The sequence below is a fragment of the Mus caroli genome, assembly GCF_900094665.2.
Source record: "Mus caroli chromosome 6 unlocalized genomic scaffold, CAROLI_EIJ_v1.1 6_unlocalized, whole genome shotgun sequence".
Taxonomy (NCBI): Eukaryota; Metazoa; Chordata; class Mammalia; order Rodentia; family Muridae; genus Mus; species Mus caroli.
The window spans coordinates 436,145-453,710 of NW_018388436.1; the positions used below are offsets into that span (position 1 = coordinate 436,145).

The window sequence follows — 17,566 nt, forward strand, 5'->3', positions numbered from 1 at the left end:
TAACAACCAGTTGTGCCAGCACCATTTGTTGAAAATGCTGTCTTTCTTCCACTGGATTTCCTATTAGTCACAAGCTGCTCTGTGGCAGTGACACCTCACTCAGACAGCAGGCACAGCCTCTGAACTGTGAGTAGGGATCCAGAGACTTCATAGCATGGCTGCTGCAGTTTCCTACACCTGGAGCTCACCCATGCAAAGGCAGGGCTGTGAGCTGAGGGAAGAGTTGAGGCATCTAGAGGGGATAGGAACTCAACAAGAAGACCAAGAGAATCAATTAACCGGCACCCTTGGGAGCTCCCATTGACTGAACCGCCAACCAAAGGGCATACAAGCACTAGACTTAGGCACCACCACATATGTAGCAGATGTGCAGCTTGGTCTTCATGCAGGTCCCCCAACAACTGGAGCAGGGGCTTACCCTAACTCTGTTGCCAGCCTGTGAATCCTGGTACCCTAACTGGACTATCTTGAGTGGCCTCAGTGGGAAAGGTTGTGCCTATTCTGCGGTGATTTAAAGTGAATAAATTAATTAATGGGGGGAAAAAAGAGCCCCAGCTATGTAGCAAAACTGGACACCACACATTTGAATGGGGTCTGTGAGCTGCAGGCAGAGACACATGAAGGGCTTCTGCCTCTGTGGTATGAATTACACACATCATGGTTAGGTCAATACTGCCTCTGAATTCCAATGATACAAGGAAAAGCGTTCGAACTGTTTCCCACTGTTAGTGAGTCTGAAGTGTACTAAACTGGAAAGAACACTTGCTAAGAAAATAAACTTTGGAACTTGACTCTGCAGCTACCTCAGTCTGTGTGAGAGTTTATCATTGCACTCACGTACCTCCTGGTTAGACAATATGGAGTAGTACATTCAGTTTTTGTTAATGACAGATTGGACTCAGCATGCCAAGGGAGCCTAGTCCAGTTTACAGAGTTTCACTCTCTGTCAGTCAGTTAGCTGAGACGTGGGACATAGCGAGAGGCAACTACGCTCACATTCCAAAACAAGACATCCAATCATTTATCCTTAATAAGGGGAGAAAATAGGAGAAGACAGGAGGAAACGAAGGGCTTAGTACAAATGTCTTAATAAAACTATCTTAGAGCACTGAGATTGTAAGAACCATGTCTCCAAGGGCCTTACCTGAGAAAAGAATTTTTTATAAATGACAAAAAAAACCCTAAAAACTAAATAACATCAGTGAGGTGGCTCAATGCTTAAAAATATATGACCCAATTTCAGTCCCCAGAACCCAGGAACAAACCTAGGATATTAAAATAAAGATGACCAAATCAGTGCCATGCATTCCTGCAGAGAAATCCGAGGTGAAAACAGAAAACAGAACTGCTTGGGAACGTGAGGGCCAGGTTGGCTAAAGTCCTCAGGCAGCACAGCAGGAGAAAGACAAGTGAGGCCCAGCCTCAAAAAGGAGAGGAAAGAAGAGAGGTTGGATCCACATGGGAAGCATTGGGTCAATTCTACAATGCAGAGGAAGAGCACTCACCCAGGTTAAATGAGGACCTGAGTTTGGGCACAAACACCATTGATTAAAAAAGAAATCATTGAATAAATAAAATATGTGCTACTTGCCCTCTTTATTTACATCTCTCCTTTTTCTTTGGTATCTCAGAATTCTACCATAAACCATAAAGAGATATATTTTTAATGGTGCCATTTTTCCAAATTCATCAAATAAATTTGCAAGATTTAAATTATTCTAAATGTACCCTTTATTTTACTTTTGAGGTCTATTTGCTTACTTGTTTGGCATTTCTTGTATACGTATGTGTGTATGCTTGTGCATGGGAGTTCATTCGTGTGTCTAAACGGGAAGAGAAATGTGCCATGGATTCCATGTAGAACTCAGGAAATAGGTTATAAAAGTTAGTTTTCTCTTTGTACCATGTGGGTCCCAGGATATAATTCTGGTGTAAAGGACTGGTGAAAAATATCTTTCCCTACTCAGCCAACTTTATAGTATATACATAATAAATATTATACAAAAATAAATAAATATGGCTTTCTTTTGTTCTGATGTTAGTACTAAGTGCTAAAACAAAATGTATTTCAGAATGTTAGTGGAAAAGTTAGGTGCTTACTAATAAAGTCATGTCCCCAAGAAGAGTTTACTTAAATATATATTTTATAATTTTATAAATATATAAAATTTTAAATAAATAAATTATCTCCCAGCTCTGATTAAGAATGCAAATTTACATATATTCTGAATAGTTATTGTTTCCAGGTCTGATTAAGAATCAAAATTTATATTGATTATTTAATTTTGATTACCAATCAACTCTCAGCATTATACTATGTTTGAGACAAGAAAAATGTGTGACAATTTATGATGCTAAACTGTCATGATGAGGGTCTGGGAAGGTGGAACAGTCAGTAACGTCCTGTACAAGCATGAGGACCTGAGTTCTCATCCCAGCACACACGGGAACAATGCATGCAAGAGGATGTGTTTGCAACCCTGGATCTGAAGGTGGGTACAGGTGATTCCCTGGGGTTCATCTCTTAGGCATCCTAACTGAACCAGAAAATTCCAGACCAGTGAGTGCGCACGCGCGCACACACACACACACACACACACACACACATACAATATATATATATATATATATATGTATATATATATGTATATAGATATATATGCATATATATCTATATACATACATGCATACATACATACACACATACTTACACAAACAATAACTAAATAAGTAAGCAAACAGATAAATAATTGAAAGAAGTTTATGATATGAAAAGCTAAGTTTCTGTCCATCTCAACTACATGACACCCTATCACAACAAAGAGCCCATTCTATCCAGAGTCATTTGAAGTTTTAATTTTAGTATTGATTTATGTATATGTTTCTGTATTTACGTGTATACAAACAGGTGCACGTGGGTGCCTGGGGCAGGTAGGAGAGAGTGTCCGATGGTCTAGAGCTGCCTTATGTAGGTGCTGGGAACTAAACATGTCTTCTGAGAGAACAGCAAGAGCTCCTAACAGCTGAGCCAGCTCTCCAACCCAGCCAGAGCATTGTAACTTGAGTCATTTGACTAATAATCTCTACTATTCTGCAATTGCAAAATAATGCTCAGACTCTGTCAAGATTTTACCTAATATCGAGGAGTTGTAAAGTCAAGTATGTATATACTGAGTAAATTTAATTGTCTTTAAAATATTAATCTACTACATATATTAATCTATTTTAAGCAAGGGTTTTTTTGTTGTTTTTAGCAGTTGTTTAGTAGTTTAGTTGTTGTTGTTTTTAGGCTTAGGTCATAGCACATATTATTATCAGCCCAAACACTGAAAATATTCTTACCATGTTCATTCCAGTTCCTACAGACTTCTCACAGCCTGCGTGGCAGGCTGACATGTATGATAGACCATTGTCTCCACACACTGGATCCCATGTGTTTGTTAAGCAGCTACACCTGGTGTTGCAGTCAGCAAGGACGTTATTCTCCACATATAGAGGGTGCTGGCCTCTGAAATACTTTGAAATAATGTTATAAATATTGAAAGCCCACACAAAAATTTTATTTTCCTTTTCATCTCAGCATGTGCACACACTCAGAGAGAGAGAGAGAGAGAGAGAAACATTTGATCTCCTCTCTCAGAACAGAAAAAAGAAATTATACAAATATCGACATGCCATCTCTATACTATACTATATTCTTCACAAACAATTATCTGTTCCAGTGGTCACATGATCCAAATCAGATGACATATATAATTTCTTAGAATTTTATGTTTGAAATTGTTTAAATCTCATAATTCTTAAGGGTTTTGAAAGAAATGCTACTTTTAATATCTCTCTGTCTCTTCATGTCTCTCTGTCTCTGACTCCATCTCTGTCTCTGCCTCTCATGTGTGTGCGTGTGCCTGTGTGTCTGTGTGCACATGTATACAACAGCATGCATGTAGACATTATTGCTAATTTTCTACCTTGTTTGAGACAGAGTCCTGTATTTTACTGCTGCAAAGCATTAACTTTCAGGGTTTCCTGACTATGCTGGTCAACTCAAAGTATTAAGAATATAGTTACAGATACACAACAATGCCAAGCTCTCCATGGGTTATGGGCATCTGAACTCGGAACTCCCTGCCTACTCAGCAAACACTTTCTTACTGAATCGTTTCCTTCGACCTTTGAAAAAAGCCTTCAAGTAAATGCTTTACTTAATTTTAACTGATTCATTGTCTAAATAACTAGGCCCTAAACAAAGTTTTAAATTCCCTATGCTAAATCAGAATATGACCAGAATCCCCTTAAAATACAAAATATAAGGCCACAGAATATATAAGATATGACTATACCAGTGACATATAAAATATATACATTATTTGACTTACCATGTATTAAATTCGGTTATGCTAAATTTGAGCCTACTGTAAAACCCTGTGAAGGCTTGTTGACCTGTATAGTTAACTTTTAAAGCTATCTCACTTTGGGATTCTAAAACACCTGGATAATTTAAGCTAAAAGCTCCAGGTTACTTTCCTTTCTTACAATTTAAAGCTGACTAAGATATCACAATGACTACCATTACATATGTGGAATCAAAAACTGGCTCATTCCCCCAGTCCTCTTTTAATAAGCTTACACATAAGTAAGTAATCCTTGAAGAAATTAACCAGGAATTATGAAAAGGTTATGATCTTCATTAAAAAAAAAAGCATACCCTTTATAAGAGATAGTTAAGCCAGAAACTGGGACATTATCACAGGTAATCAGAAAGCCACAGAAACCAAAAAGATATGCACACAAGGACAGGCATAATGCTAGGTATGCAGCTTTCTTGACAGTGATATTGAATTTCTTCATAATAAAGCCAGCAATTAAATATCCAATGCATATTGTAGGTAAGGTATAAAGACCTATAAATGCAAGTAAAATGGTATTCATAAGGACAGCAGAAAAATAGATGTTATACATTTTTCTAATACATCTCACTTAAGAAACTATTCAGTTCTATTTTAGTATACAGCAATTCTAATTCCCACTCACTCAAATGTCACATATAAAGGTGTTCTCAAATGCCCCATAACATCAATTTTAAAGATAGTTAGCATTTATTTAATCATTTTCAGCAGGTTATAAACATCTTATGAGCCTCACATATGATATTAAATATTTCACGTATTTCTTTCCACTCTGTATTTTTTAGGAATTTGATTTAGTTTCAGGTGGCTTTGAAAGTTGTAACTGAGTCTGTGCTTTTCAAGTGTAGACTATTTTGTGCATAGTTGACAGTGCCCAGCACTCTTCTCCCCAACTCTCCTTGAACAGCCAAAATTAATGGGGGAACAAAAAAGAAGGGAAGAGAAAATTCCATGTAGGTTGCATTCACACAACACCAGCACAAGGCTTAGAAGAATGAACCATCCTTTTCAGCTCCCCACAGTTTAATATCATATATCTGAGGGTGAGGGATGGGTTTGGATTTTCAGAAACTCTAGACAACATGGATTCAGGCCGCCTGTGATCTTCAGTTTTCAAGAGTAAAGAAAGATCCTTGGCTTCAGTGTACTAACAAGAAAGGCAGACTGTGTCCCCACACACTTCTCAGACCACGAGGGGACCAAAGGACTGAATAAGGAGGAGTAGGGAGAGCAAGAATTGAAGCCCAGATGTAAACTGTAGAAGTAAAATTCAGACTCTCAGTGATTCCCCCAAAATTACAATAACTATAATGATTTCCCATTTTGATTGAAGAGAGATCAGAAAGGGCTTTTTGGCCACTTCCTTCCCGTATTCTTTCTTGATTTCCCTGGAGTCTGGAAAGAAGAAATTTATAAGAATATCCTAAGAGATTTCATTTCATTGTAATCTCCCAGTCACATTATTTTACTATTTATCATGCCCTTCAGTATAGTGTTTCCAATGCTATCATGGAACGAGGAAGAGCTATGAAGGAAATAATGAAAGTACATACCTATGAAAAAGACTACCTCTGCAGTGGATTTTCCAAATTGCTGTTCCAGGTATTTAGACAGGAAGTTAAATGTACTGGTAAATGTATTGATCTGGAGCACACTTATAAGGATGAATAGCATGTAAATTGGGTTGCAGGAGAGGCTCTTCATAAATGGAAAGAAATCTGAAACAAGAGAGTATAGAGACCATCGAGCTAACTTGGCAATTTGTGTCCAGTATTCTAAAAATTTCACGGATTCTGTGCTGCAACAAAAATATATTTGGTAAATCTTCACCCCTTTGAAGTTAAAATTTTGTAACATTGTTAAGTTACTTCTGGAAGTTAGTGACAAAACTGGTTATATGAGAACCAGAGCTTATTTCCAACCCACAACTTGGCACAGGGCAGAGCTGGCCTTCCAGGCACCCTTCCACATTCAGAGACAACTTGACTTGCAGGAGGTCCATTACAACCAGGTTTACAGATGAAGCATGCCCAGCCCCAATACCTGGCCTAACTGGGACCCTCATGGGGTCCAACAGAGGTGGACCCTATCCACCTTGCCAGAAAAACATCCAAGATCAACAATTGACCAATAAAACCTCATGAAACTGAAAATCTTCTATAAGGCAAATGACACTGTCAATAGGACAAAATGGCAACCTACATATTGGTAAAAGATCTTTACCAACCCTACATCCCATAGAGGGATAATATCCAAAATATACAAAGAACTCAAGAAGTTAGTCTCAAAAAAAAAAACCCAAATAATGCAATTTAAAAATGGGGAACAGAGCTAAACGAAAGATTCTTAACTGAGGAATAGTGAATGGCCAAGAAGCACCTAAAGAAATGTTCAACATTCTTTATCATTAGAAAAATGCAAATCAAAATGACCCTGAGATTCCACATTATACCAATTAGAATGGCTAAGATCAGAAACTCAAGTGACAGCAGATGCTGGAGAGGACATGGAGAAAGGGCAATACTCCTCCATTGCTGGTGGGATTGCAAGCTGGTACATAGTGGACCATCAGTGGAAAGAGAGGCCCCTTGGTCTTGCAACCTTTATATGCCTCAGTACAGGGGAACGCCAGGGCCAAGAAGTGGGAGTGGGTGGGAAGGGGACTTTTGGGATAGCATTGGAAATGTAAATGAAGAAAATACCTAATTAAAAAAAATCAATCTGGAGGTTCCTCAGAAAATTGGAAATAGCTCTACCTGAAGATACAGCTATACCACTTCTGTGCATATACCCAAAACATTCTCCAACATATTACAAGGACACGTGCCCCACTATTTTCATAGGAGCCTTATTTATAGTAGCCAGAAGCTGGAAACAACCTAGATGTCCCTCAACAGAAGAATGGATACAGAAAATGTGGTACATTTACACAATGGGATACTACTCAGCTATTAAAAACAATGACTTCACGAACTTTGTAGGCAAAATGGATGGAACTAGAAAATATTATCCTGAGGTAATCCAGACCCAAAAGGATATACATGGTATGTACTTATTGATACATGGATATTAGCCCAAAAGCTCAACATAACCATGATACAACTCATAGACCATATGGATTTTAACAAGAAGGAGGCCATAGTATGGATGTTTCAAACCCACTTAGAAGGGGGAACAAAATAATCACAGAAAGCAGAGGGTGGTAAGGACCTGAGTAGAGATGGAGAGAGGAGGGAAAAATGGGGGCAGAATCAGGTATGAGAAAAGACAAAAGAGAAGTCCAGAGGGACAGAAACATGAATAGAAATATGTATCAGAGAGTGAGGGGGGTCTTGGGGAACCACTAGCCAGTCCCAGACACCAGTGATGTGAGAGGATCCCAGCACCCAGTGGGGATTACATTGACCAAAATACCCAAAAGAAAGGAGATAGAGTTTGAAGAGACCACCTCCAGTAGATACACATGCCCCGAGTTGAGGGATGGGTCCACCCATCTATCTCAAAATTTTTAACCTAAAATTGTCCCTGACTAAAGGCTGAAGGAAAGACCATCCACAGACCGTTCCACCCTGTGATCCATTTCATGTGCAGACACCAAACCCTGATACAATTGCTGGTGCCAAAATGTGCTTGCAGACAGGAACATAGTATGACTATCCTCTGAGAGGCTCTCCCTGCTTCTGACTAATTCAGATGCAGATAGATACTCACAGTCAAGCCATTGAACTGAGCCCAGGGACCCCAATGGAAGAGTTAGGAGAAGGGCTGAAGGAGCAGAAGGAGATTACAACCCCATAGGAAGAACAGAATCAACTAACCAGACCCCTTGGAGCTGCCAGGGACTAAACCACCAACCAAAGTGTATACATGGGCAGGTCCCTGGCTTCTGCTATATATGTAGCAGAGGATGGCCTTATCTGACATCAGTGGAAGGGGTGGTCCCAGAGAAAGGGGATGCTCAAAGGGTGAGGCATGAGTGGGTGAGTGGATGGGAGAGCATCCTCTTAGAGGCAAAGGTGGGAGAGATAGGGTGGGGTGCTTGTGGAAGGGAGTCCAGAAAGGGTATAACGTTTGATATGTAAACAAATATAATGATTAATTTTTTAAAAATGAAAAACAACTATGCCACCAAGCAAAACTATGAGGGGATATATTCAAGACTGTGGCCACACCCTTTTATTTCCTTTTCTCTCCTTTCCTTTTACTAAAATCCAGCATCTGCTAGAGAGTGTCTAGTCTGTTCTTTGATAATTACAAAGGACTCGGTTTGATGAAGTTTGATTTCGGAAACTGATGCTATTATCACTCTTTTAGGTAAAATGGATAAGCTAAAGCTTAGGAATGCTCCAGGCATGATGCTGTAGCCCAGATGACCTCAGTATCTCAGCAGCAGGCCATGCATTAGAAGCACCTAGTGATAACCATAAACATCTCAACCTGAAGGTCTCACTGGAAGGAATGCTACTGACTCAGTTGGTGAAGACCAAAAACCTTCTAAGCAACTTAACCAAAGCTTTTCCTTGTTTAAAAAGCTGAGTCCAGTTTGTAGCCTGTCTCTGCTAAATGGATTGTATGTTACTCAAGATAATTTGGCTGAAATTCACTCTTATCAGTCTCTTCCCTTTTGATGTCTTCATGTCTCTGTCTTGATTTTCTCATTTTACACTATCCTTCAGAAGTTGCCTAGAATTTCATTGAGAGAAAACTATCAAGCAGAGGCAGAGAAGTTTAATGAGAAGAAATGGACTCTAATGGCAAAATTCATCTTTATGAGTGAGATGGTTGCAGAGAGTATTCCCGGGAGCTTTAGAACTCACCCATGTTTGTTGACATCCCTGTCCTCTTAAACGAGTCTCCATGGTTCACAGTTATTTTCTACATGTCTTATTCTCTGATAAGTTCTTTCCTAGTTTTGAAGTTTAGGTTGATCTGATAGATTAAAGTCACGTAGTAGAGTCAGTATTTCCCCTTTCAGGAGAATTGTTCACATGATCATAATTCTAAGAAGCCCCTGCACTTTCTTCCAGTATGGCTTGGCTGCTCAGTAATGGTCTCTATTGTTTAATGCAGATATGTGACTATTCAGTGTGCATTGGTGTTAGAGGATATGAGTGATGGAGGAAATAGCAGTATCAGGAACATGCTCCCCACAATATTCTGTAACAGAACATCACAGACACCCAACATTATAGCACATTCTTACCCTCATTTGATAGGTAAAGCATGGGACCCTCACATCTTCCTAATATACATTTTCAGAGTTCCAAAGCCCAGGCCACACACCTTATGGTCTCTCTGTCTCTGATCTTTTGAGAACACAACACAGTTCTCAACACACACAACTGTGAAAGCAGTGCCAAGTTTTAAGAATGTGCAGTGCTGAGCATTCCACTGTCCCACCTTGGTTTCTCACAGAAGCATCTCTACTCAACATCATTATTCCATAACATTCCTGCTTGATGTAAAACAGTCTGTTCTAAGGGAATAATTCTCCTGTAACCTATCACAAACCTTCAAATATAGAGGATTATATCACTGGTCATGTTTTCTCTTTAAGCCTTGACTTCAAGGCTCACAACTACACTAACATTTTCCTTATCAAACAGATTCTCCTCTACCACTGTCTATAGCTTAGATATCTGGTTATTCATGTTTTTTTCCTTAACATGGACTAATAATTTCTGTAAAATAGGATTGTCAAAACAGATAAGAAAAAATATTTGATTATTGGGTATTTAGACTGACATGAAATTTTCATAAAGCCTAATCCAGGGCAAGTCAGGTTCCCTATTATATCAGTTATTTCCAAGTGGTGACTGTGGAAGACATTTAACACAATTAAATACTGATGATTACTGACAAGCTGTCTTGTCTCAGTACAAGTGACAAGTGCCCACTGACCACAGACACGTCTAAACCAAACAGAGTTTAAAGTTTCCATGTTTGCCTTTAGTGATTCCTCGGTTTTCCTCCTTGGCTTTTTCTCTGTGCTTCTCCTCTTTGACATTTTCAGTTCCATCCCCATTATCCTGTAATCCTTCCTTTGGGAGTGTTTTTTTTGTTTTGTTTTGTTTTTTTTTTTGTAAAGAAGAAAAAGGATACTGGCCAGGATATTCACTCCTGCACAGACCAAAAAGCCAATCCACCAAGCACCGACCCAGCGTGTATCAGTGGGAGTTATGGTCAGGTCATCTGTAAAGAAATGTAGATACTGCATTAGATTACATCATTCTTTCCTGTGTAAGCTGAAGACAATTATTGATATTCATAATCATTCATAAACTATTCACAATTTGTTCTTGTTCCTTTTTGTTTGTTTGTTTGGTTTTTTGGACTTGTGAACTCTGCTCACTTTTCTGGAAACCATAAGACATTCAAATCAATAATTGATTTCTACCCTGATTTTGAAACCACCCTGCTTGGCTAATTCAGACATTTAGAAAAAGTGAGAGAGAGAGAGAGAGAGAGAGAGAGAGAGAGAGAGAGAGAGAGAGAGANGAGAGAGAGAGAGAGAGAGAGAGAGAGAGAGAGAGAGAGAGAGAGAGAGAAACAGAGATGCTCCTTTGCCATGAAACTCAAGAAGAATAAAGACCAAAGTGTGGATAGTTTGTTCCTTCTTAGAATGGGGAACAAAATACCCATAGAGGTATTTATAGAGACAAAGTTCGGAGCTGAGACAGAAGGAAGGTTCATCCAGAGACTGCCCCACCTGTGGATCCATCCCATAAACAGCCACCAAACCCAGAGACTATTGCTAAGGCCAGCAAGATTTTGCTGCCAGGACCCTGATATAGCTGTCTCTTGTGAGGCTATGTCAGTGCCTGGCAAATATAGAAGTGAATGCTCACAGTCATCTATTGGATGGAACACAAGGCATTCAATGGAGGAGCTAGAGAAAGTACCCAAGGAACTGAAGGGGTGTGAAACCTTATAGGAGGAACAAAAATATGAACCAACCAGTACTCCCAGAGTTCATTTCTCTAGCTGCATATGTAGCAGAAGATGGCCTAGTCGGCCATCATTGGGAGAAGAGGCAGTTGGTCTTGTGAAGATTATATGCCCCAGTACAGGGGAATGTCAGGGCTCAGAAGTAGGAGTGGGTCAGTTGGAGAGCAGGGCCGGGAGAGGGTATAGGCAACTTTTTGGGTAGCATTTGAAATGTAAATGAAGAAAATATCTAATAAAAAAGAATTTAATGAAAATTAAGATTAAAACATACCCAAATTTATGGAACACAATGAAAGCAGTGCTATGAGGAAAACTCATAGCTCTGAGTGCCTCCAGAAAGAAACTGGAGAGACCATACCCCAGCAGCTTAACAGCACATCTGAAAGCTCTAGAACAAAAAGAAACAAATACACCCAAGAGGAGTAAATGACAGGAAATAATCAAACTCAGGGTTGTAATTAACCAAGTAGAAACAAAAAGAACTATACAAAGAATCAACAAAACCATGAGCAGGTTCTTTAAGAAAATCAATGAGATAAATAAACCAGTAGCCAGACTAACCAGAGGGAACAGAGAAATTATCCAAATGAACAAAATCAGAAACAAAAAGGGAGAAATAGCAAGAGAAACTGAGGGAATTAAAAAAAAAAATCATATCCTACTACAAAAGGCTATACTCAACAAAACTGGAAAATCTATATGAAACGGAAAATTTTCTAGACAGAACAGGTACCAAAGTAAAATCAGGATAAGATAAAATATCTAAACAGCCCTGTAGCCCCTAAAGAAATAAAAGCAGTCATTAAATCTCCCAACCAAAAAAAGCCCAGAACCAGATGGGTATAGTGTTAAATTCTATCAGACCTTCAAAGAAGACCTAATACCAATACTCCTCAAACTATTCCACAAAATAGAAACAGAAGAAGCACTACATAATTCATTCTATTAAACCACAGTTATGCTGATACCAAACCCCACAAAGACCCAACAAAGAAAGAGAACTTCAGACCAATTTCCTTTAGGAATATTGATGCAAAAATACTCAATAAAATTCTCACAAACCAAATCCATGAATACATCAAAACAGTCTCACCATGATCAAGTAGACTTCATCCCAGGGATACAGGAATGGTTGAATATACAGAAATCCATCAATTTCATCCACTAAATAAACAAACTCAAAGAAAAAAATCCACATGATCATCTCATTAGATGCTGAAAAAGCATTTGACAAAAATCCAACACCCATTCATGTTAAAAGTCTTGGAAATAACAGGAATTCAATGCCCATACCTAAACATAGTAAAAAGCAATATACAGCAAACTAGTAGCCAACATCAAACTAAATGGAGAGAAACTTGATGCAATCCCATGAAAATCAGGGACTATACAATGCTGCCACTCTCTTCCTATCTATTCAATATAGTATTCGAAGTCCTAGCCAGAGAAATTAGACAATAACAGGAGGTCAAAGGGATACAAATTGGAAAGGAAGAAGTCAAATTATCACTATTTGCAGATGATATGATAGTACACTTACGTGACCTCAAAAATTCCACCAGAGAACTTCTATACCTCATAAACAACTTCAGCAAAGTGACTGGATATAAAACCAACTCAAACAAATTAGTAGCCTTCCTCTACATAAAGGATAGATGTGATGAGAAATAAATTAGGGAAATAACACCCTTCACAATAGTCACAAATAATATGAAATATCTTGGTGTGATTCTAACCAAGCACATGAAAGATCTGTACAATAAGAACTTCAAGTCTCTGAAGAAAGAAAGTGAAGAACACCTCAGAAGATGGAAAGATCTCCCATGCTCATGGATGGGCAGGGTTAAAAGAGTAAAAATGGCCATCTTGCCAAAAGCAATCTACAGATTCAATGCAATCCCCATCAAAATTCTAGCTCAGTTCTTCATAGAGTTAGAAAGAGCAATTTGCAAATTCACTTGGAACAACAAAAAACCCAGGATATCGAAAGCTAGTTTCAACAATAAAAGAACTTCTGGAGGGAATCACCATCCCTGAAATCAAGCTGTATTTTAGAGAAATAGTGATTTTTAAAAAACTGTATGGTACTGGTACCATACATACAGGCAAGTAGATCAATGGAATAGAATTGAATACCCAGAAATGAACCCACACACCTATGGTCACTTGATCATTGACACAGGAGCTAAAATAACCCAGTGGGAAAATGAAAGCCTATTCAACAAATGGTGTTGACTTAAGTGGGGATTTCCATGTATTAGAGTGCAAATTGATCCAGTCCTATCTTCTTGTAGAAAGTTCAATTCCAAGTAGATCAAGACCTTCACATAAAATCAGATTTACTGAATCTATTAGAAGAGAAATTACAAAAGAACCTACAATACATTGCCACAGGGGAAAGTTTTCTGAACAGAAAACCAATGGCCCAGGCTCTAAGATCCACTGACAGATAGGATCAATAAAATTGAAAAGCAATTTCTGTAAGGCAAAGGACACTGTCATCAGGCAAATGGCAACCTACAGATTGGGAAAAGACTTTTACAAATCATACATCCAATAGAAGACTAATATCCAATATATACAAAGAACTCAAGAAGGTAGACTCAGAGAACCAAATAACCCTATTAAAAATGAATACAGAGCTAAAGGAAAAATTCTCAACTGAGGAATCTCAAATGGCTGAGAAGCACTTAAAGAAAAGTTCAACATCCTTAGTCATCAGGGAAATGCAAATCAAAACGACCTTGCACTTCCACCTCACACCAGTCAGAATGGCTAAGATCAAAAACTGTCACAAAATTACACACATTGTATGTACTCTCTGATAAGTGGATATTAGGAAAAAAACTCAGAATTCTCATGATACAACTTACAGGTCATATGAAGCTCAAGAAGAAGGAAGACCAAAATGTGGATGATTCAGTCCTACTTAGAAGGGTGAACAAAATAATTATGGGAGATAGAGGGAGGGAGGGTCTTAAGAGGAAGAGAGGAGGGTGAGAAGAGAAAGGACTAACAGGATCAGGTGTGGGAGGAGATGGGGGGAGATTACAAAGGGTCAGAAAATTGAACAGAGGTGTGAAGCAATGGGAGGTGGGAGTGGGAACTGAGAGGTCGCAACAAAATGTTCCAGAAGCCAGGAAAGCAAGATGCTCCCAGGACCCAGAGGGAATGACATTAGATGAAATATCCATCAAGGGGAGAGGGAAACTGTGGAGACCATATCCAGAGGTTAGGCACAATCCCTGGTTGAAGAATGGGGCTACCCACACTTACTAAAATTTTAATCCAAAATTGCTCCTATCTAAACGAACTATTGGGACAAAGAGTAGAGTAGAGACCAAAGGAAAACCCATCCAAAGACTACTCCACCTGGGGATCCATCCCATATGCAGCCACCAAACCCAGTCACTATTACTGATGCTAAGAAGTGCTTGCTGACAGGAGCCTGATGTGGATATCTCATTACAGGCTCTGCCAGAGCCTTACTGTTACAGATGTGGATGCTTGAAGCTAACCATAAGACTGAGTTCAGGAACTCCAGTGGAGGAGTTGAAAGGATTGAAGGAACTGAAGGAATTTGCAACCCCATAGGAAGAACAACATCAACCAACCATACCCCTCAGAGCTCCCAGGTACTAAACCACCAACCAATAAATACATATAGAGGGACCCAAGGCTCCAGCTGTATATATGTAGCAAAGGGTGGCCTTATCTGGCATCAGTAAGAGGGGAGGCTCTAGATCCTGTGAAGGCTTGATGCCCCAGTATGGAGGAATGCTAGAGCAGTGAGGCAGGAGTATGTGGGTGGGAGGGGAGCACCCTCATAGAAGTAGGGGAAGGGCAGTGGGATAGGCTGTTTTGGAGGGGAAACTGGCAAGGGGTAACATTTAAAATGTAAATAAATAAAATAACCAATTTTTAAAAAAATAAAACCCCACATCTCTCTTAAATTAAAAGCCTAAATAAATAAACAAATAAATGAACATGCAAGCCAAATCTGTGTCAATAGGCTGGACATGTAGCTCTAGTTTTAAACTCTAGAACTGCATGAATTGGGGGTGGTGTCTCATGCCAGTTGCCCTAGCACATTAGAGGTCACCCTTAACTCTGCAATTAAGGTGCCAATAAATGAAAGTAATCAATATTAGCAAAACAAAAATAAAAATTTGATAATTACCAAAAATTTGTCACTTCTTTACAGTTAACTCTGAAGTATTTACACATGGGGGACAAAACTTTCAGATTCTTTAATGCCAACTCACTGTGATTTCTAAATGACCATTTCCTAGAAACAATTGTTGTGACATAAAGAACAAAGGCAAAACAGGAAGAAAAACTCAATATGTTCAATAACTTAAACAGAAGAAAAACTCTAAACACCATAACAAGAAGTGACAGAAAACATCACCTGACTACACAGAGTCATGGAAATAAAAGTACTTACAAACAGTATTAATTTCACTTGAGCACATCACCAAGGAGCAGATTGTCCAAGAAAGAAAATGACCAAATGCAAGAGAAGTAGAAAATGTATCCATCTAAGTCTCTGCATTAGAGAATATGCTGAATATATTTCTCACCTTTGTTAGATGAGAGACCACCAGAGGAAAGCGTAAGCCTGGGCAGCTGAATTAGTCAATGGTAGGGAGCTGTACTTGCCAGCATTCTAATTTCTATTCTGCATGGTATAGCAAAGAACTCAAAATAACTTTTCCTTATAAAACCTCTCTGGATGTCCAGCAAAATGGTGGTCAGTGAAGTGTGGACAAGAGCCTGTGTCTCTTTTCTCTCTATTCTTGTTGTTGGGAGGACAAGTCAGATTCAAAGAATTACCTCTTTTGGCAAAGGGGACAATAATTTTTACCTTACCTCTTTTGACAATAATTACCTCTTTTGACAATAATTGCCAAATATTTCTTGACATTGATTTGAACAGAATATAAAAAAAGAGATGATAGATGATAAATAGATAGATAATTTATAGATGAGAGAGAGAGAGAGAGAGAGAGAGAGAGAGAGAGAGGTAGATGATAGATTTCATTCACAGATTTTCTGCTTCCTTCAAAAACACTTGAGAAGATAAATTAACCTTCATTTGGTTGAATATCCACTTAAAACTCAGTTATCCATTTAGGGTCCACTCATTTTTCCCAATTGACAATGAAGCAGTATAAAGTAGGTATCCATCAGACAAGGTCTCAAGTGGAGGAATAGGAACACCAACCCAGCCACACATCCTCCAACCTACAATTCGTCATGCCCATAGGATATACAGGGATTGGAGTCTAACATAATCACCATCAGAGATTCCAAAGCAACTTCATCCAGTAACTGATGGGAGCAGATGCAGAGTCCTACAGCCAAATCATAAGAGCTCAGGGAGTCCTTTGGGGGATTGGGTGAGCCAGACAAGGTCAAAGAAAGCACAAGAACACCCACAGAATCAGCTGATTGGAACTCAAGTGGACATAGAAATTAGAAAGCCTCGATGTGTTTAACCTAGGACTTCTGCGTATATGTTACGATTGCATAGATCGCTGTCCTTATGGGGTTCCTAACAGTAGGAACAGAGGCTATCTATCACTCTTCTGCCTGCCTTTGGGACTGCTTTCCTCCTGAGTTGCCCTTTTCAGCCATGATGTGAGAATGTGAACCTGTTCTTATTGTAGCTTGTTATGCCATATCTGGCTAATGTCTCTGCAAGACTGGTCCTTTTCTGAAGAGAAGTGGGGGGAGTTGATCTGGGGGAAAAGTGGAGGTGGAGAAGAGGGGCAGAGGAGAGAGGAGGGAGCTAAAACTGCAGACGGGGTGTAATATCTGGGAGAAAAATAAATTAAAAAGTGGGTGAAAGGTTGGTTTAAAAATGAAAAAAATTGAAGGCCCATTTCCTCAACGAGAGATCTAGATATGGAGATGGTGTTCAGTGTCTAGTAATCACTAATCTTAGGTTTGACCCTGAGCACTCAATAATACCAGACATAGTGGAAAAGGCCTATAATCCCATCAGTCAGGTGGTATAAACAAGAGGATCAGAAGTTCATGATTATTCTTAACTACAGAGAGAGTTTGACAGCGCTATGAGCTACAGGAGGCTCTTTCTAGAGAGAGAGAGAAAAGAAAGAAAGAAAGAAAGAAAGAAAGAAAGAAAGAAAGAAAGAAAGAAAGAAAGAAAGAAAGAAAGAAAGAAAGGGGGAGGGAGGGAGGGAAGG

General features: G+C 39.0%; 1 protein-coding gene across 1 annotated transcript in view; it reads right to left on the reverse strand.

Moving 5' to 3' along the window:
* The window catches only part of LOC110287591 (solute carrier organic anion transporter family member 1A4-like), a 41,010-nt gene that overhangs the window by 14,016 nt on the left and 9,428 nt on the right, over positions 1 to 17,566 (reverse strand). Inside the window, 5 exon segments of the mRNA XM_021154167.2 lie at positions 3,343 to 3,508; positions 4,706 to 4,901; positions 5,960 to 6,124; positions 10,354 to 10,468; positions 10,471 to 10,598. Coding sequence (XP_021009826.1) covers positions 3,343 to 3,508; positions 4,706 to 4,901; positions 5,960 to 6,124; positions 10,354 to 10,468; positions 10,471 to 10,598 — 770 coding nt within the window.